Source organism: Zalophus californianus, chromosome 10, assembly GCF_009762305.2.
Source record: "Zalophus californianus isolate mZalCal1 chromosome 10, mZalCal1.pri.v2, whole genome shotgun sequence".
NCBI lineage: Eukaryota > Metazoa > Chordata > Mammalia > Carnivora > Otariidae > Zalophus > Zalophus californianus.
In genome coordinates, this window is record NC_045604.1 from 31,562,143 (window position 1) to 31,584,980 (window position 22,838).

Genomic DNA, 22,838 nt, shown 5'->3' on the forward strand with positions numbered 1-22,838 from the left:
CTATAATAGCCAAACTATGGAAAGAACACAGATGTCCATCAACAAATAAGTGGGTAAAGAAGATATAGTATATATATATATATACATATATATATACACACACACAATGGAATATTACTCAGCCATCAAAATAAATGAAATCTTACCATTTGCAACGACTGTGGATGGAACTAGAGGGTATTATGCTAAGCAAAATAAGTCAGAGAAAGGCAATTATCATATGATTTCACTTATATGTGGAATTTAGGAAACAAAACAAAGCATAGGGTAAGGGAGGGAAAAATTAAATAGTATGAAATGAGAGAAGGAGACAAACCATAAGAGACTCTTAACTATAGGAAACAAACTGAGGGTTGCTGGGGGAGAGGTGTGGGGGGGATGGGGTATTTGGGTGATGGGCATTAAGGACACTTGATGTAATAAGCACTGGGTGTTATATGCAACTGATGAATCACTAACCTCTACCTCTGAAACTAATAATACACTATATGTTAATTAATTGAATTTAAACGAAAATTAAAAATTAATTAAACAAACAAATAAATAAAAGGACTAACAATGCAACTGTATTAGTAGCAACTAACAACGGGTAATTCTTTTGTTCCATTCAATATCTAGGTTATTGAAAATCTGTCATGACTGCTATCCAACATTACATACAGGATTCTGATAGGAGTATGAGAACTTTGTCAACTAAAATTTAATCAATATGTTGCCGAGTTCCAAGTGTTTGAATTTGCTAATAGTATAGTTAGTTCCAATGTGAATCATTGATGTATATTACCTGATGGTAGTGGCAGGAAGTGATGTTAAGCATTTTATGCATTTCACATAATATATATTTTCTGTTCTAATACTAACTGATGCCTAAAACAAGCCTAATCTGACACTAATGAACTACACTCCAGTTTGCCTTCACTTTTGCTCCTACGCGTTGAAGTACCTATTACCAGAGCTATATTTGTTCACATATCTGTTTATTCCAATTACACTAATTATTGTAATTATGCAATAAAAATTAAATTTTCTAAACTGATTAAATATGAATGTGAAAAGAAAGAAAGGTATTCCTGTGAAAAAGAGCTGATCCTTCGAGAGAGATTTGCTAAAGATGACATACACATAACATTGTGCTACAGGCATGGATGATGGGATAACTCTAAACTTAGGGGAAAGTTAATATTAAAACCTTAATAGAATTAGCTCTCAGATTGTTTTACAATTATCTTGAAATCCAGGCATCCTATTGAAAGAAATTCAACCTGGTGTTTATAGTGAGGCAATTGTTGTGTAGTGAATGGAAGAAATAATATGTGAAATCCCAATTTGCAAACCATTTCAGGAAAAAAAAAAAAAGCCTTGACCACAAGTCACAAGATTAGCTTTTCATTTCACATAACAATTTTAGATACATATAAAATGGTATTTTATGATTCTGCACTGTGATCAACATTCTCATTGTCCTAATCACTACTGGATTGAATCAAATCAAGCAAGATGGATTTCACTGTACTATCTTAGGACAACACCCTGTATAAGCTCTGAGTAATATAAAATACATGTTTAGATTATTTTAATTTAACCTCAAAACTTGCAGTTATAATTTCTCTTCATGTTGATTTTGTCACCACACTAAGATCTCCCTGGAACTCCAGCATATAGCATTACTAAAAAAGCAACACAATGCCCCAAAGAAATCTTTTCATTCCTATCACCTGAGGCCTACAGAAAGAAAAGAATAGATTCCTAGCCTATCTTCTGTGCACAAAGTCAGAAAGTCTCCTTCCTAGTGAAAGGTTAATAAAATTTGCCCTAAGCAGATAATTGAATCTCTAGAAACAAATAGAGAATAAAACACTAAAACCAGAACTGCATGGACAAGGGAAAAGAAAGGTCTTGCAACTTGGAAGAAAAATTTAGTAAACAAGTCAATATTTCCTGGAAGAAGAAGGAAGCTAATCTTCCAAAAGTGATCTTACTCATTTTTTATTTATTTCTCTTATTTCGTAGCAAAGACTGAAGTTGGCTGAAAGGACAAGTTTTCAGCTTTCTCATTTTGACTTAACTTGTTTTTCTGGATTCCACCCTTGGGCTCTCCTTGGGGCCCAGCGATCTGGCCCAGTCAGACCATTTTGAAACAAACACCCATGTTTAGAGCTCACCGTTGACACAACAACCTGAGTTATGTGGTGATTTCTAAAAGGATAAATAGATCCACCACTTTCCAGATTTCACAGAAGCCACCTAACTCAAAGCAGGCTGCCATGACCAGCCAGTCTCAGGGGATCCACCAGCTCCTTCAGGCAGAAAAAAGGGCCAAAGACAAGCTAGAGGAAGCCAAGAAGAGTAAGTCTCCATTCTGTCTGACCTATGAGGGATTTGTCACAAAATGGATGAGGGGGATGCATGAAATGAGCATGGACCTCTAGGGGCAGGCAGACTCTGGCTAAAACTCTGGCTCCACCATACTCCCTCAGAAACATTTGGCCAATTCACTGAAATTACCCAGTCATATGTCCCTACGGCCATAGTGGGGACGAAATCCTCTAACTCAGAGCCTTTGGAGAGGTTATGTGCTAAATGAAATGATAATGGACACTGAAGTTACAGGGAGACATGACCTTGAGTCTTGTCTCTGCAACTTCCATAATGTTGCCATGCCTCAGTTTCTCAATATTGTGAAATGATTAAGAGATAGACAACTTCCAGAATGAATCTACTTACTAGCGAGAGAACTTGAGCAAATTACTTACCTTCCATACACATCAGTTTCTGTTTCTGTAAAATTGTGATAATTAACATTTAATAGCTCATTCTCATCCTTCTTTTAATGGTTTTTAATTTCCAATATTTTAATAATATTTCCACTTTATTCTCACTTTCTAACTTTCTTTTTATTTAGTCATACATCTGTATATTAGCACAGAATGTTCTCAATAAGGGTCAGCCCCCTTCCTACTACCTTTGATATTCACCACAAAGATATGAATGAAATGTTACTATTATTTCAATTTTATGTATGTAGAAACTGAAGTTCATTATTTGCCAAAGGTCATATTTTAAAAATAGAAAACACCATGCAGGCACCACATTTAATTCTTAACTCTTACTGCAAAGACAAAAGGTGATGTTTAGATAAATTATGCAGCTTGCCCAAGGTCCTACAGAGGGTAAAGGGTATAGACAAGATTTGGACGGAGTCTGATCCCCAAGCAAGGATTATAACTGTACTATACAAAATTTATATAATTTTCATGATGAATAAACTAACATGTTGTAGATCAACAACTGAAATTCAGGTTCTCTGGGCCAAGACCTATGTTTTCTCCACTATCTCATTTCCTATCACATCATTACTTAATCTATAATAATTTGTGCCGTTTACCTTCTTTCTAATTATATGTCTTGCACCTGCAATTTGATTCAAAGTTCAGCAAGATAGGGCCATGTCTTAAAAATGTTGCTTATGTGACTCTTGGGATGAATATAGTGATGGGAATAGAGTAGGTAGTGACAAAAGCTTGTTGAAATGGATCGGATGAGATGTGGGAACAATACATTATAATGTAAGAGAGGAAGCCAGGAGTGAGGCAGTACTCAATCTGCTGGGTTTTTGACCGCAGGTAAATCATTTTTCTTTCCTAAGTTGATTTCCTGAGCTGTCCGCAATGTAGGAACCAGCAACAGCAAAAGGAAGACTCCATGTGGAAAGACCTAGAAGAGAAAAGGAAGGAGAAGAAATTAAGACAAACTTTACCTACTTCTCCATTTCTTTTTCTATAACAAACCATGCAAATGACTTCAAAATGGTATGAATGCAGAGTAATTTGATAGAAAACAAAGCAGTCTGGGACCTGCTGGTTGAAGCAGTGTAGAAAACTTCCTTATCTTTTTTTAAAATTTCTTTAGCCACATTTAAAACTTCCAGAACAGATCAACTTATTTTAAGATGTTTTAATTATGTGACCTTTGCCTCCTTATCATGGAAGAAACAAAATGACAATATTGGGCACATTAATCAGTATTATCATATGATCCAGATGATTTTTACCAACTGTGGGTCTTTTCTCAAAGCCAATAGAGAAGAAAGGCTTTGTGAAACGTGCAAGTTGTTTGGAGGAGAGGACCACTCAAAACTACCTAGACTCAGATTTATGTTTCTGTGTATAAGTCATTTAGCATCTCTGAGTTTCACTCTTCTCTTTTTGATAGAAATATAAGATATATATGATATACCTAAATATCATATATATATATAAAATATATATAAGCTATATATATATAAAAATATCATATATATATATAGATATATACACACATACATATATAAACTTGTTTTCCTTTCCACTAATGAGTATGCTGTCCTTGGACAATCTTTCCTCAGAAGTCAATATTGGAAAAAGTGTATTATCTTATTTTTATGCAAAATGTTCATTTTATTTGCCGGTGACTTAAAGTAATTGTGTACTTTCTCCCTTGGTCTTCAGTCATAAATATTCAAGCAAATATTCAACCAGTAATAGTAAACACCCAGGCCTTAAAAACATGTCAGAAAATATTTTTCCAAATGTAATTTCCACAACCAACCTCTACCCTCAATTTTACAGAGAATGTCAGTCTCTCCTCTTTGCCTCAGACAGCACAGGCTTTGAGGACAGTTTTCACTAGACAGAAGCTGTTTTCTTACAGAGGTATCAGCAGCTAACAGTTTGTGGTTACAATTTCAATTATTGTACCCATCATACTTACTTCTTAAGCATTCTGTAGCGAAATAAAATACTACTTTTTTTGCCTGGCATTTGTAACTTCTTTCATTTCGCTAGTTTTATAATTTATTGATTTATTTAATTTAATAAGTATTTATTGAGTGCTACTCTTCCCAAGCCACTTTGGTATAGACACTAATGAGTAGACCTAGACTCTTCCTTAAAACATTCTAGTGAGATAAATGCATAAATGAGCCCCAAAAGGAGAAAGGAATAATGACATGAGAGGTATAGATAGCCATCATTTTTATAAACCCAAATATTCCACTTTTTTTCCCTTAAAGGGATTCACGTGAAAATCTGACATATGAAGGCAGAAGAGTTTCAGATAAGAGCCAATAAATCACAATAGTGAACACCATCGTGGGAAGTCTACGATCACTTTCTCTTTCTTAAATCCATTCATTTGAAAGCATCTCAGAAATTTGCTCATGGAGTCTCTGCTAGAGAAGAGTCCTGAATATATATCTAAGAGAAAGAAAAAGAAAGAGAGGGAAAGGGAGAGAGGGAAGGATATAGAGGGGGAAAAAAGAAACCAGCAATTCACATATTAATCATTTTAGAAAAATGCAAGTTTAGTAAGATGGTATATTTATATATTATGCTGCAAAAATATTAATATATTCCATTAAAGGGGCTGCTTCAGATCTCAGTGAAGTTGTTACATAATACAATATAGGGTATAAAGGTTTTGCCTTAAGGGATATAGATAAGGGTTTATAGACCTGATATATCAGGAATTCTCCTGAAGGCTGTTAGGCCTGCGGAAATGAAATATATAGGTCCCTACTCTCAAGACACTCACCAGCTACGAGAGAACACTGTGGCTGGGGTGGGGTGGGGGGAGCTTGTGAATAGACTCGAAAAGCTGGGATGTGAGGCAACATAGTAGAAAAAGCATTGGCTTTTTCTTATGTTTCTGTGTATAAGTCATTTAGAATCTCTGAGTTTCAGTCTTCTTTTTTTTTTTTGGTCACTCTTCTTTTTTAATAGAAATATGAGATATATACGATAGACATAAATATCAGGGTTATGCATATGGCCATGATGATTTAAGGACCAGAAAACTACCTAAGAGTACAATCAAAAAAATTATTTTTAACCCACATAATATGTATACTTGAATATTACTATAAGTTATAAAAGTAAAGGAATGGAATAAAAGAACAGGACAAACCAGTTTCATTTCTTTTTACAACTGCCTCCACTTCTGGGTCAGTTTTTCCTGTCACGAGGGAGACTTAGACTGCTTCTAGTAGATGGCTGGTAAAGTGCAGATACCTGCCTCTGTTCACTGATTACAGATTAAATTCTATTTGTTAGGTTTTTTTTTTTAAGGTTTTGTTTATTTATTTGAGAGAAAGAGAGAGAGAGAGACCAGCAGGGAGGAGGGGCAGAGGGAGAGAGAGAGAGAAGAGAGAGAGAGAAGCAGACTCCTTGATGAGCAGGGAGTCCGAGTCGGGGCTCCGTGCCAGGACCTGGGATCATGACCTGAGCCAAAGGCAGATGCTTCACGGACTGAGCCACCCAGGCATCCCCAAGTGTGTTAATTAGTTAAGATAAAAAAATTTTTTATGTGCAAAATATCCTTGCTGTTTGGTTAAATTTAGATGGAATCACATTAGGTTGGCACTATTTTAAATTACCTGATTCGAAGTTAACACTTTCGCCTTAAAAACTGTTCATTAATCCAAACATAAAAGTGATTGTGTTGGTCCAAGACAAGTTACATTTTTACAGAACATCAGACCTGTCCCAGAGTTCCAGGGGTGGGGAACTGAACAACTCCCATCAGAATTAGATTAGAAATTCGAGATACCATCATCAACAGGAGGAGCAGAGACTTATATTTCTCTGAAATATAAGGCATTTTTACTTGTAGTTATGACTTTTTAATGAGATCAGTATTAATTCCATTTACACCCTTACAAACTTGAAAAACTCTACAGCTCTTTCGAAATGCTCAAATGCACGTGACTCCACATCCCATAAAGAATTATTTTCAAAGGTGAACCGTAGCCTTTCTCACAAATAAACACTCAATCTGTCTACTTTGGCAGCTGCCAAGAACAGTGTTTGTGTTTAACTCAAAATTACAACTTGCATGACGGGATATAGATCAAAAGATGTGATAAACAATGTAAATGTTCAAATCTGAATATGAGAAAAACTGAACAAGCAGGTATATTTAAAATGTTCTAAAAGCAATAGATAATCTTAATAAAAGTGAAGGACATACCCGGAATTTTCTACCAAGATAGAAAATGGTCACTGCTCAATTCCTGGAGCTGCTATGCCTGGTTACAAATCCAGCTTTTGCCTCCTACTAGGGGGTGAATTGGCCAGGTTACCTTCTAACCTCACTGTGATTTCCTCAGCCTCAAAATGGAGGTAACAGTATCTACCTCACGGAGTTGTCATAATTCCCAGAGTTGATACCTATAAAGGAGTTAAAACACCTCTTGGCACATAGCAAGTGCTCAATAAATGTTAGCTATGGATATTCTTCCACTACTTAATAAAAAGAATTCTGTTGAAAAATACGGCAAAATAACAGAGTCCCATTGATCTCTTAGGCACCGTCTTCTAGGAGGACCTCATTGAATTATACACAAGTGCAAAATATATTCTTTTTTTAAAGATTTTATTTATTTATTTGACAGAGAGACACAGCGAGAGAGGGAACACAAGCAGGGGGAGTGGGAGAGGGAGAAGCAGGCTTTCCGCCGAGCAGGGAGCCCGATGCGGGGCTCGATACCAGGACCCTGGGATCATGACCTGAGCTGAAGGCAGATGCGTAACAACTGAGCCACCCAGGCACCCCCAAAATATATTCTTAAGACAATATTTTAACTATCTACTTTGATAATATGTCAGCTAATACAGTAAAGCAGATTCGTTTTTGTGGGCCTATAGGATGCCAGCCATCAATATTTTTTAAATCAGGTAATTGCCTATTTGTTTCCAAATATGCAGGTATTCCAAATTATTTAAACAACCACCTTGATTTAATTTAATAAATTCTTCTCTATGCATGTGAATGCTTTGGTTCATGAAGACATGACTTTTAATAAACTAATAAAATAAAAGTTGCTGTATTCGAATTTCATGGCCCTGTCTTGTGTGTTTTGTAGGCCTGTAAATTTTTTCTTTCTTTACAGTCCACAGACTAATGGGGTATTTGTAAGTATACTGGACTTTCATTTCTTCAAGTGGGTCATATTAAAATAATAGCCACAGAACATTTTCATCTAGTAATAGCATTTGATTATATGCAATCAAGATCTATACAAAACTACATATGATTTTTTGAAATAAGGAAAATACAAGTACAAAGAATAGCAAAGGAAACACCAAGAAAGCGAAGATATGAAATGAGAGATTGAGGGTCAGCAGAGAAGCTCTGTAACTATCACAGGCACCAAAAGAGAGGTTGCTTCATTGTTTTTCTGGTGACATTACTTTTTCCAATGTTTGTAGCAGGTGAGAAAATCATAACATTCTTTGAACCATGTTGGTTTTCTCATAATATTAACAATCCCCAAAAGCCCAGAAAAGCTGCTGTTGTTTCTCTTCTGTATGGTATAACAGAATCAAAACGATTATTAGTCACATATAGAAATCTCCAAACATTCCCAAAGTGCTCTTTGTTTTCCTACCAAGTCAAGGTAACTTCTGTCCTGTTCATGCATATTTTTGTCAGGTGTCTCATTCATTTGAATACCTACTCTTCCAACCACACTCCAGTATCTGGCTTTGTTTCCAATGCTCAACTGATATTGTTGTCTGTTTCTCACTGAGCCTCTGTATTGGTTTCCTAGGGCTTCTGTAACAATTACCACATACAGGATGGCTTAAAACAACAGAAGTGTGTTATCTCACAGTTCTGGAGGCCAGAAGTCCAAACACAAGGTGCCGGCGGGGTTGGTCCCTTGTGGAGGCACGAAAGGGGAATCTGTCCTAGCTTCTGGTGACTGCCACCAAGTCTTGGCATTCCTTGGTTTGCAGCTGCATCATTCTAATCTTTGCCTCTATAATTACAGACCTTCTTCCTTATGCGTCTTCCGCGTGCCTCTATGTCTCTGTGTCCAAATCTCCCTCTCCTATAAGGACACCAGCTGTAGGCCCCATCTTAAATCAGTGTGGCCTCATCTTAACCTGATTACATCTGCGAACACTTTACTGCCAAATAAGGTCACATTCACAGTCCCGGGGGTAAGGATTTAAACATATCCTTTTGAAGGACACAGGTCAACTCACAACATCTTCTAATTGTCAAATCCACTTGACTGTCTTGAGCCCTATCTTCTTTGTTCCCGTTGTTAAGTGAAAACTTCTCACAGAAGTTGCCTGTATTCCTTGTGTTTACATTTTTTATTCCATTTTCTCCTGAACCCACTTTTTTCATTAATTTTTTTTATTTGAGTGTAGTTAACATACAATATAGTGATTCCACTTCTCCATACGTTACGCTGCGCTCACCACAAGCATAGCTGCCATCTGTCACCATAGAACTTATGACAGTATCACTGACTATATTCTTTATGCTGTGCCTTTTATGCTTATGACGTATTCATTCCATACCTGGAAGCCTGTAACTCCCATTCCTCTTCACCCATTCTACTCATCCACCCACCCCCCTCCCCTCTGGCAACCATCATTTTGTTCTCTGTACTTGCAGGTCTAATTCTACTTTTTGTTTATTTATTCATTTGTGTTTTTTAGATTCTTCATGAGTGAAATCATATGGTGTTTGTTTTTCTCAGTCTGACTGATTTCACTTAGCATAATACCCCCTTTAATCAGACTTTTGTCCCTACAATTCTACCAAAGCTCCCTTTGCCAAGACCACAAACATTGCTAAACCTTTTATTAATTAAATATCTCAGTCACAACTGGATCCCTCTTTTATCTTTGAAACTCTTCCTTTATTTGACTTTGGGACACTACTTTCATGGTTGGCTTTCTGTCATCTTTCCAGTCTCTAAAGTTGGACTCCAGATTTGGACCTGTTTTCTTCTATACCTGGAGATACTTCCTATGTGATCCCATCTAATCCCACAGCTCTAAACACCAGCCGCATGAATGATGATTCCTAAACTTGGTAATTCCAGCCCTCATTTCTTCCTCAATCTCCAAATTCACGTAAACATCAGCCTTCTCACCATTGCAACTAGATGTTTTAATAGGCATCTCAGTTAAACTACGTTCTTGACTCTACTCCCAAAATTAAATGTTAGAGTCACCATTGCCTTATCTCTGTCTCTCATGTTTATCCATTGACTCTGCCTTCAAAGTATATATAACTTCCTACCAACTCTTCTGCTACTTTGCTATTTCTAGCAATCATTAACATTTATCTGGGCTATTGCAAACTGGTCTTCCTATGTCTCCCTTGCCCCTACAATCTGTTCTCACCACACCCAGTCAAAGAAATCCTTTTAAATCATATATAGTATTATGCCACACCTTTGCTAAAAACTCTTTGTGAACTTAGCGTCTCAAGAAACAAACACTGTATCATGCCCCAGGAGCTCTATGTGACCTGGTCCCAGTGCTACCTCTCTGATATCATCTCCTAACATTCAATTATCTCATTCGCCTGCTCCAGTCATGACAGCGTTTTTGCTGTTTCTTGAGCATGTCACGTACCCAGGGTATTTACATCTGCTGTTGCCTCTGCTTGGAATGCCCTTCCCCTTTAGATATTTGCATGGCTCATTGTCTTATTCCCTCAGGTCTCTGCTCATATATCACTTCATCCAAAATACACTACTTACCTAAATTAACACCCACCGTCTCTCTATCCCTTAGGCTCCTCCTTTCTTCTTCTTGGTACTTATCATCTCTATCACATCATACACTACTTGTTTTCTAGCTCCCCTTACTGTGTTCAGAAACAAGCTCCATGAGAAGAGAAAGTTTGTCTGTTTATGGTTTTCACTGCTGTATTTATAGATCTAGAAACAGCGTGGGGCACATAGAGGATATTCGATAACATTGGTTGTTTAAATGTCTCTTTTTTTCCATTCTCTGCAGCATTTGACACTGTGGGCCGCATCCTTCTTGAACGTTCATTTAGTTTCCCCTACTTCTCTGACCGCTAACTCTCAGGCTTCTCCTGAGGGTCCTCCTCCTTTTCTCATCTCTTGAATGTTGGCATCCCCCAGACTGAGACCTTAGCTCTCTTTTCTCTTCATTCTGTACACGCTCCCTTGGTTTCAGTCCAAATCCCATTGCTATGACAAAGCACCTACACAAACACAGATGACCGACGTGCAGATCTTTGTCTCCATTTCAAAGCTTGCTTCTGGATCCAAACTTGTCTGTCCAGATGCCCTCAATACCTCCACTTGGATGTCCTAGGGAAGCCTACAGAGGCCTTTCTAGTGACAGCCTGAGGACTGTTCCTCAAACTCACATTGTATTCATTGTTTTTGTTCCTATAAAAGGTCTCCAGAAATTGGGCTTATTTTCCTAATAATGATTAAAAATAATCAAATAGCTGTTCTTTGTTACTCATTTTATTTATATTTTTCCCTAATACATATAGTGATTCATTGCAGTAGATTATTAAATCTGTTTTGTGATTGAGAAAACTCAGGCTCAGACACACTAACTTGCTCAAGGTTACAAGTCTTCTAATATCTCATGTTAGCTGTGCACTAATCACAAAAAGATTCCAGAACCAATTTAACAATCCAGTCAACAGAATAGGGCTCCCTGTGTCTCAAGGGCTCATTCGCATTTAGGATACTCAATTCACTCGGCATCTCCTAACCACAAAGCCAGGAAGAGTCCATCCTTGAGCATTGACCACCCTCCCCACTCTCACATGGGGTTCAGTTTTAACCTGCCCAAATTGATTTTTTCATTCTTTTCCCACAAATCCCCTGGAAATCAAACATCTTTCCCTCTCTTTCCTTCCCACAAAATTTCCTGTAAAATATCTCAATAAGGGCATGTTGAATAGAAGACATATTTGCATGACAAGTCAGTCGCATGTCTAAAAATGAATGGCATTATTAAGGTGCAGCTGTTTACAAAGAATGTCCAAAAGTATCTTAGAAAGGGTCACTGTGCCTTGTTTTAATCTCCAAAATGGACTATTTGTCCCCATTGCTGTCCTGCCTAAAAAGTCCATTCTGCTCGATCATTCCCTCCTCAGAAGTTCTTCCCTCGGGGCGCCTGGGTGGCTCAGTTGTTAAGCGTCTGCCTTCGGCTTAGGTCATGACCCCAGGGTCCTGGGATCGAGCCCCGCATCGGGCACCCTGCTCAGCGGGAAGCCTGCTTCTCCTTCTCCCACTCCCCCTGCTTGTGTTCCCTCTCTCACTGTGTCTCTCTCTGCCAAATAAATAAATCTTTAAAAAAAGCAAAGTTCTTCCCTGACCTCCCTTGGCAGCCTCCTCTGACCGCCACCCTACATATCTGGGTTCCGTTGTTTTATTTTTGACTTACCTTAATAACATAAGACATAACACGACTATTGGGATGAAAGGCAAGCACAGATTGTCTAGAATTTAGGCATGATGCTAATTTCCATAAATTTGTGGTTTTTAACTGCCATGGAAGAAACAGAACCAAAACATATGTTCCATTGTTTTCATAACTGATTATGTGTATTCTTCACAATTTTATGTATTTCATAGTTTCCTCTTGGAAGCCGGATATCACGTACACATTTCCAAATTACACTGACTTTATGCCAACTGGAGGCAAGGGCCATATCATACGCATTTCTCTACCCTCTGTAGCAGAATAAATAGTAAGTGTTCAGTATGCATTGAATGAATAATGGATGGACAAATCAAAACAGTCCTTTCCTGCCCCATTCTGGAGCACCTGCTTGAGTAAGATTCAAAATCATGATGCAAAAGATAACCACATTTTTTAAACCAAACATTAGAACATTTGGTCTCATAAGCATATACGACCTTGTAAGAATTTGGGGACCGAACATTTGATTGTCATATTTAAAAAATCTGGGCTGTCGCATATGGTCACCCCTCTGTTTGCTACAGAAAGTATTGAGAAATAAGAACATAAACTTAAACACCGTTACAGTAGCCATATTTTTAATGCTTAAGAAGAAAGAGGTATAATATTAAAATTTGGAAATCTTCATACAGAGACAGAGAAGCAAGCTAGAGGTTAATAGGAGATGATTTGATGCATGCATTTTGCTTCACCTCGAGGGAAACTGCAGGCTTTAGGCTCCAGTTTCTTCCCCTGGATTAAATCAGGTGTAGCCTAGGCAGGCTCTCACGCAGCAGCAGCTGCTGAGTCTGTCCAGAAAATGGCTGTGCCAGCAGCCATTTCCCCACGGCCCTCCTGTTTAACTGAATGAGAACCAGCAGGTGACTGGTGCCATGACGGGGGAATCAGACCCGCTCTGAGCCGGTCACTGTGTGGTGGAGCTAATAGACACCCTTTTAAGTGGTGCACTGGATTCTGCGCTGGGATAGGGCACACAGAGATTTCCTTATTATTATTATTATTATTATTATTACTATTATTATTTTCATGTCCCAGAGTTGTGACTTTGAAACCAATATTTTTACATATTATGTAATTAACATGGCGAGTAGTGATGTCTCATGTAATTTATTTTATAAAGTGATTATGTATCTTACAACCCATTATTACTAAGAAAATGTTAATACACCTTAAATATATTTTTGTCCTAATGTTAATGACAAGCAGTGATAAGAAAGAGCTGGGAATCAAGGAACAGTTTCCCCTCCCAACATATTGTGTATTTGTTCTATGAATAGTATGTGTTTGGTTCCCACAAAATGGTCAGAAATGTGGAGAATGAAGGCATCTGTATACACAAAATGGTAATGAGCATTCATTAAGTAAGAAAAAGGTAAGCATTGCTGTTAATGTTCCATTAAGCCTCAAGCATCAGAAGAGCACTAAATTTCATCAGATCTTGGATTTTATAGGGAGTAAAGACAAAGCTAACTATCTGTTCTGAATGAGGTTTACTCAGTCTTATTCAAAGACAATAGGCATTAAAAGGACACATGTCAATTTATAACTCAGTGAATCTACATTTATAGAATAAATAGAATATATATAGGCAACTAGCAAAGCAACTCATGCCTAGCAGGGAGAGAAATTTAGAAACTATTTACACTCAAATGCTACAAAGATATATAAAAATAAAAGCATATGTTATATGCTTTTATTATTATTATATTATATATATAATATATAATATATTATTATATTTTATTTATTTATTATATATTATATATATAAATATATAATATATTATATTCTATTTAAAAATAAAAACATGTATGTGGATGACAGAAGTTTATGTTAAGATTTTGCTTTATGCTACTTAACGAGAACACATTTTGTTCAAAGTCTACACAATATAACAGTTGACAAAAATTATAAACAAAGGCTTGAGACATTATCAGAGAATGTTAAATAAGCAAAAGAATGAAGGCATTTAACTGAAATTAAAAAACAATAGATTCAGATAAAAAAATTTTAATACAGTTCAGAGTTTCTTCAAAGTTTTAATGATCACAAAGCATTAGGACTTAACCCCCTGAAGGTGGTGGGGGATGGGGGCATAGCAACAATTAATATTAGTCTGTAAGCCCCCAAATTTACTCTGGTTGTCAAAAAAAGTCATGTGCTTAGTTAATGATCCCTACAGCATTGTATTTGTCTGAAACTTTCATCTACATCGCTGTCTGCTGGCTTAAGGCTTACACCTTTGCTCTTAATAAAAGAAAAGAAAGCTATTTAACTAAATCTCCTAACCATTAAAAACAATTGGTTTTATGGCCACTTTCAAGTCCCCCTCAGAGAAAGCTACTACAAAAAAATACCTACTTTGATGTGCTGTGGGGCTTAATCAGACATTCTAGAGTCAACAAATGCTAAGAAAAAAATCCCAATAAAATGCTTTAAAAAATTGTAAGTCAGTTTGATAGAGTCTGAGTTGCATGTTTGTAGTGCTTTTGGAGATCTGCCAGTGTTAAATAGGATCCAGTTGGTGTGGACTGAAGGATTCCTGGCAGCAAATCAGGACAGAAAATCTGACCAAATAATGTCTTTTCGAATAAGTGACAGCTAAAATCTGTTCTCTGGCTGTTACTGCTGTGAGTAAATGGGCAGATATTTTATTTAAACACGTAAGTGTGAAAAAAAGTTGTCATTTCCATGTTCTGAAAAATCCAGTTGAAAAAATAAGGTATTTTTCAATATTGTTTTTTAATGAAGTTTGCCACTTTAGGAAAATTTGTCAAGAAAATAATGTAGACCTCACCTATTTGTTTTTTTTTTTTTAGAAATCAAGTTTGAAATTCCATGTCTATTTAAAAAAAAAAAAATCATTCCTTCTATGCCACTGTTAATATTCAGGAAAAGAAAAGCGATTGAAGCAAGCTAAAGAAGAAGCTATGGCAGAAATTGACCAGTACAGAATGCAGAAAGAGAAGGAGTTTAGACTGACACAATCTAAGGTAAGCAAGAAAGTAAACACAGCGTTTTTTTTATGCAGCATAGATTATAATATATTAATATTCAAAAGGTATAATGCAGAATATCAAGGGAGAAAAATACACTGGATTGAGCAGATGCAGTTCAGCTAAGCCTGACCATCAAACTAAATTTTACACATTCTAGAATTACTGATTTTACATTTTCACTTTCAAGGCTTTTTGATTTGCTATAGGAAGTGTCAATCAATAGTTAATATCTAATATGTGGTACCCATTAAAAATCATATTTTAAAAATATTCAAATTGAAGGGCCTGGTTGAAGTATTATTCCTACCACAGATTATTGACTGACACATTTTATTAAGAAAAACACTTCAGAAAACATATTTTTTGTCTATCAACGTTTACTACTACAATCAATAAAGAACTGTTGCACACCATTACAGAATGAATTTGTTAAGCCACGTCTTCTTTGGTGAATTCAAGATTTACAAATGACCAAAGTAGATACTGTTGCATATTGCTGAAAAGTCTTCTGGTATTTTTTTTTTTAATTTCCTTTTCAACTGTCTGACTTCAACAAATCTTTCATGAAAATATTTTTAAAAGGGTTTTTCCTCCACTAGCATTTTCAAAATATCTACAATTTACAGAAAAAAAAATTAGTACATGAAATTTTCAGAACCAGCATCCTCCCTTCTATGTTGCAACATGGACTAAAAAAAAATTATTAAATTCCATGTGTTATAAACTAAAGTTTATATGATATGGTATGGTTTTTCCTCCATAGAAACATAAATAAAGGCTGACACTGCAAGATGAACTACAAGCACTTTGGAAATCCCCTTATTTACAACTTTTTTTTTAGTGGGAGTGGATGTGGGACTTGTGGAGGATCAGGTAAATTCAATCCCATGGTAGGAAATCTTTTCCACTGGGCTCTTTCTTTTTTCTTTTTTCTTAATTTTCTTTTTTTAAACAGATTTTATTTGTTTATTTGACACACACACACACACACACACACACACAGAGCATGAGCTTAGGGAAGGGGCAGAGAGAGAGGGAGAAGCAGACTCCCCGCTGAGCAGGGAGCCCATGTGGGGCTCTATCCCAGGACCCCCGGATCATGACCTGAGCCGAAGGCAGACGCTTAACTGACTGAGCCACCCAGGAACCCCCAGTGGGCTCTTTTTTAACATAAAAAGTCCTTCCTAGAATAAAAATGGACCACTCAGCTAAAATAAATTCTTATCAGTATTTCAACAAAGGCATCATAAAATCCAAAGTCTATATACAGCCCTCCATGATTGGCCCTTGGCTATCTCACTAACCTGTCAGTTCTAAAAATGTCATGCACTTACTTTTTACTGTGAAACGCAGATTTTTTTAAATGCTAGTGTAAGGGAAAGCATTTCTTTATATTCTATGAAAGATTTATTGAAAGAAGCCAGCCAATTGAAAAGGAAATCATAGGGTGCCTGGGTGGCTCAGTTGGTTAAGCGACTGCCTTCGGCTCAGGTCATGATCCTGGAGTCCCGGGATCAAGTCCCACATCGGGCTCCCTGCTCAGCAGGGAGTCTGCTTCTCCCTCTGACCCTCTTCCCTCTTGTGCTCTCTATCTCTCATTCTCTCTCTCTCAAATAAATAAATAAATAAATAAATAAATAAATAAATAAATGAAAAGGAAATCATAAGGAAATAGAACAGTGTTCAGCAATGTGAAACAATATCTACTGTGGTCATTTGTAACATTTTCTATTACTTTTGTCTCTACTTGTTCTATTCTAGCCACATCTGCCTTCCGGTTCTTCCTCAAACAGACTGAACACACCACTGCCAACAGCACCTTTGCACATGTTATATTTGCTCCCTGGAATCATCTTCTTATAGACATTTTCATCTTTCTTTGATCTCTGTTCATTTGTTAGCTCTTCTTTCTGGTCACCTTATTTAAAACTGTGTCTTTCATTAAAAAAAGAAAGTAATTCCCCACTATAGTCATATCATGTATCATTACTAGATACATTATATATTTACCTTTTTTTACTTTTGTCTATCTGTCCTTCTGAACTATAACACCAAAACGGCAGGCTCTATGTTTTGTTCTGTTACTTTCCCCAGCGATGGAATAGTGTCTGCTCCATAGTAAGCATGCAATAAATATTCACTGAGAGAATGGGTAACTAACGTTTCTTCTGTGCCTTTATCTTTCCTATTGAGTCCTGTCATGATCCATGACATATTGGGACCTGAGAAAATAGTCGTCCTTAATACCAGCCAACATTTATTATTCCAGGCAGAATATTTCTGATGTATTTATTTCTATTTTTAAGTAGTAACATGACTGACTGTAATTTTAGAAAGTAGTTGGGTTAAATCTCTTGAAATGTTGTTTCTCCAGAAGGATCTCATAAGATGTAAATCTGGTTCAGGATATTTGTTCTCTGCTTTGGAAAATAATTAAAACTCCTCATTGCTCTCATAATTAGAGCTCTAAGCCAATTTTCCAGCTAGTTGATCAAAAGCTCACATAGAAAGGTCAACATGTTTAGGCCTCTGCTACTTCAGGCATATTGTAAAACCATTAGCACAAGATATTCTTTCCTTGGCATGACCTCCATATGTCAGACACATTGCTATTCCAGTTAAATCTCATCATCATTAACCCAGGGCAAGTAGGAGGTCTGGGAGGAAACCCAAGAAGCCAATTTTCTGCCTGCTGTGGGGAAGACACCTCCATGTTACTTTTTCTAGTGGCGTCCCAGCTCTTGTTAATGTATGGGTTGTTTCAATTCCCCTGATGTATCAACAGAAGCAGGTATCTCAATGTGAGTTGTTTACCAACAAATATTGTTTTATTAAAGATTTATTTATCCTTTGCTTGTCATTGCTACCAGATATAATTTCTTCTACAAAAGAAGATACTACATTGCTAAAAGGAAATCTGAACTACAGTAGAAACATGAAATCTATTGTTAATGCATGTAGAAGTTAGACGGACCATGGATCTAAACAGAAGGCATGAAAATGGTTGCCCGGGTCATATTGAAGATTTTTGTATCTTTAGTCTTTCTTCCTGAAAACATCTGTTTTCCTGAAACAACCATAGATTGAGAATGTAAAACTGTGTTTTCCTTACGATAGTGGGGCCTGAAACCGAAACTCTGCTTTCTCTTAAAAAAAAAATTATTTATTTTATTTGGGAGAGAGAGAGTGTGGGGGGGGTGGGGGAAGGAGAAGGAAGAGGGAGAGAATCTCCAAGCAGACTCCCCTCTGAGTGGAGTCCAGTGCATAGGCTCAATCCCACAATTCATGAGATCATAACCTAAGCCGAAACCAAGAGTAAGATGCTTAACCAATTGAGCCACCCAGGTGCCCCCTCTCTGCTTTCTCTTAAACAGGAACATTTGAACAATGGGAACATTTGAACAATTTATAAAGAAACGAATGAATGTTGAAAGATTTCACCAACACCATCAGTCATTTAGCTGTAAATCTATATGCATCCATCTCAATACTGAAGCTTTGAAAATTAACAAGAGGTCCTTAAAGGGTACCCTTTGACGAAATATACCACCCTATGTCACACAATTATTAACTTCTAATGTATATAGTGTCCCAAACATTCAGATAGTAGGCTTCTGCCAACAAGAGCAACAGAATGTGGGTAACAAGTTCTCTGTATTGCCTAGAGTTCTGATCATTCTATTCAGTTCAGCAAATATGCTTTGAGCATCTGCTATGCTTCAGGCAGTGTTTGAGACGTTTATAATACATCAGTGGACAAGATGATTGATCCTTTGTGGAGCTTATGTTCATTCCTTTACTCTCTTGTATGGCTTAAATCAACACTGTCTGCATATATAAAGGTATGGAAGTCTTCCTGAGGAAGGCCATTTAAAATAGTATATGGTACCAGAGAAGAGGTGGGTGGGTGAAGGGTGTTAAGAGTACACTTCTCTTAATGAGCGTCGAGTCATAGAATTGTTGAATCACTGTATTGTACACCTGAAACCAATATAACACTGTATGTTAAGTATGCTGGAATTAAAATAAAAAATAAAGTAAAAAAATAGTAAAACAGTATATGGTTGGTCACTGGCATAACAATGTCTAAGAAACACTGTAGAAATTCAAATTACTGTGCATCAAATAAATTCAAAAATAATATTATATTTAATTATTCAGGATGAGACATGGACTATGGGCTACTTTTTAAGGGTATTCCAATGTTTCTGAAAGTGTAAAATGGATTAAAAAATTAAAAAGCACAAAACACAATCAGTAAAAACTCATAATAATAATCACCAATATTTGCTGATTAGTTGCTCAGGGCTAAGCTCCTTGCTACGTACAGTCTCTACTATAGTCCTTTCAGAAAATCATCATATTGTCTTAGAAAAGCACATGAAGAATACAACTAATAGTAGTAGCTGCCATCTGTGCATTAGACCTGCACAGTCAAAAATGGTGGCCACTTCACATATATAGCTAAGGAACACTCAAAATGTAGCTAGTCCATGAGCGGGGGAGGGAGGGTGTAATTGGGTGATGGGCATTAAGGAGGGCACAGGATGTAATGAGCACTGGGTGTTATATATGACTGATGAATCACTGAACTCTACCTCTGAAACTAATAATACACTATATATTAACTAATTGAATTTAAATAAAATTAAATTAAATTAAAAAAGAACTGTAGTGTAGTCCCCCTTAAGATGTTCTGTAAGTGTAAAGTATATACCGGATTACAAAAACTTAGTATGAAAAACAGCAATGCAATAATTTTTATACTGATTGTACATCAAGTTAATAATATTAAGAATACATTAGGTTAAATAAAATATATTATTAAAATCAATTTTGCCTCTTTCTTTTTACCTTTTTAATGTGACTCTATGAAATTTAAAATTACTTATATGGCTTGTTGGGGCACCTGGGTGGCTCAGTTGGTTAAGTGACTGACTTGATTTCGGTTTAGGTCATGATCTCAGGGTCGTGAGATGGAGCCCCGCGGTGGGCTCCCCGCTCAGCAGGTAGTCTGCTTGAGCTTCTCTCTCTCAAATAACGAAATAAAATCTTTTTAAAAGATTACTTATACGGCTTGCTCTGTGGGTCATGTTACGTTTCTATTGGACAATGCTGAAATAAAGAACCTAAAGTTGAAATGAATTTTTCCAAGGTCCTACAGGATAGTTGCAGCAATCTAACCTAATAATTGCTATTTTTAACACTGCTCCAAAGAAAAATAGATAATAATTTTAAAATTGTTTGTTTTACAAATTTTTCATCACTAAAGACATTGGATTTAACACTTTTTTTCAGTTTGGTAGAATCTCACCTATGATAGTAGATTTAGAGGAAAAATAGATTTTGGTAAAATTATTTTGGTAAGTAGTTCTCTTCCATTTTTAAACTTCTTCCTAGCAAGGGAAATTCAATCCATATGTCTCTGCTCCTTGTATTCTCACTTATCAAAATGTTATTTTATAAAAGTTATTTGATGTCTTAGAAGCTAGATTTCCTTAAGTGATTTTCTTTGAACTGGGAAGCCCTTATTGCATGGAGTATAAACAAAAAAGAACTTGAACCTGATGGCCTCAATCACATTTGATTTCAAGTTTAGGACCCAGAAAGATAATGTGAATTCTAGAATTTAGAATAGTCTAAAGACCCTGAAGTAGAAGTCAATCATTAGTGGAGTCTCTTGGATTGAACTAAATGCACACTCACAGAAGAGAAAAACAAAAACAAAACCAGCTGTGTAGTCTTAACAATACTGTTTAAGAAAGGCTGAGTTTACAAAGGAGATAAATTAGGAGCTAATTGTTTGCTTAGCAAAGGATAACTTTACAAAGGTTTCACTGCAGAATCCCTTTAAATTGGCAACTCCCCTGGTGAAATTATATTTTGGTCAAATCTCTTGGAGATAATAGGAAGTACTGGGAAACCCTGCCTAAGAGAGTGCAACCAGAAAGATATATTAAACTGCATCTAAAAATATAATGTAACTAAATGGACAAGTATATCTTAAGTTGAAAGAAATTTAATTCATATTAAAACTTTCAAAATTATATCTATTACCCAAAAAGAGATACCTATGCATGTCAAAGTATCTTACTAGGCATGTTGTTGCTTATCTTCCTGAAAAACAACAGTCAGTTCAGATAATATATTTTTTAAAATTGGCAAACCAGTTATTTGCTCTTTAAAAACCAACAAAACTGTTTTAATGATGTCTTTCAACTTTATTTTCCAGACTTTTAATTCAGAAAAGTAAGTCATGGGGAAGATACAGAAACTGAATTGAAACTATTATAAATATATGAAGAATGTAATACATGAAAAAACTTCTGAGTATGGTATAATGATTGTGAATGTGCCTTCAGTTTGTACTGCCTCAAAGCAGAAGTAACTGACCATGGCTACTTTTCATTCTTTAGGAATGTTTATCCATCTTACTTACAGTATTGGCGATTGTATCCATTCTCTGAGAAAGTTCTGGAAAAATAATATGTAAGGTGTATGTACACCATAGAACAATCATTAATAAATAAGCGAAAACAAGTTTAACTAGTAAAACAATTACACTTTAAAATGATGTATAGTGTGGTGAATTCTGTCTGTTTTATTTTGTTAGGTAATGGGCTCTCAAAGTAATCTCTCAGAAGAAATAGAAGAGCAAACACAAGGGAAGATAAAAGAACTGAGTGGAAGTTACAACAAGTACGTGGAAAGTGTGTTGAAACAACTTTTGAACATTGTTTGTGATGTGAAGCCAGAAATCCATGTAAACTACAGAGCCACCAACTAAATGTGCTCCCTACTGTTCAATAAATGGTATATGCATGCCACCTGGTTGCTTATGGTTTCAAGTTTATATTAAGAAACTTGAAATGTAAATCTTAAATTTACTAGACATCTACAGATTTCAATGTGACATAATTCACACAAGAACACTGAATTTGAAAGCAAACAAACAAAAAGTTGTTATATCTTTCTTGGTAACCGGCATGACTTGTCATTTAACGTGAAGTAAATCAAACATGCGGAATAACATATTTTTTGACACTTGGCAGAAAAATATGAACCTGGCCACTTTTTAGTGAATATGTGGTTTAAAAAAATGCTTCTTTTTTAGCAATTTAGAAAATTTTTTCCTTGTTGTAGTTGTTAAAAGATCATTTTTAAAGGAAGATTTGTATCTCATACAGGTATAAAATGAACAGATGTCAAAGATTTTATTTGTCATTAATCAATGAGGAAACCAGTAAGATGTTACCACCAGTTCTTGGAAGAATAGTAAGAATGTCATACATAGAGAAATGAGAGATATTCGATGAGAGAAAGAAAGAAAGATGGATAAATGATAAGGAGGATAGAGAAAGAAAAATGGGTTGGTTATATAACCATCCTTTCTGCCTAACTTCAACCAACCAGATATTCTTCTCTTTCAACTATTATTCTTTAAAAGAAAAAAGTAAATGATAATTAAATGAGGTGCTCGCATAGATGTTTAGGTATAAAAACAAATAAAAAATTGTCCCAAGAGATGTTATGTGCTATATGTTATGAATTGAATGTTTGTATCCCCCCAAAGTTT

At 36.0% G+C, this 22,838-nt stretch overlaps 1 protein-coding gene across 2 annotated transcripts; it reads left to right on the plus strand.

Annotated features, from left to right (window-relative positions):
* Window positions 1–2,254: 2,254 nt before the first annotated feature.
* On the plus strand, window positions 2,255–22,049 carry ATP6V1G3 (ATPase H+ transporting V1 subunit G3). 2 transcript variants are annotated; one of them, XM_027613883.1, is made up of 4 exons: window positions 2,265–2,346; window positions 13,060–13,077; window positions 15,156–15,256; window positions 21,876–22,049. In XM_027613883.1, exons 1-4 carry the CDS (start codon window positions 2,265–2,267, stop codon window positions 22,047–22,049), a joined length of 375 nt encoding a protein of 124 aa, XP_027469684.1. The 2 variants fall into 2 exon arrangements, with proteins under 2 accessions (XP_027469683.1, XP_027469684.1); XM_027613882.1 differs by lacking the exon at window positions 13,060–13,077 and having other exon boundaries at window positions 2,255–2,346.
* The last annotated feature ends 789 nt before the right edge of the window (window positions 22,050–22,838 follow it).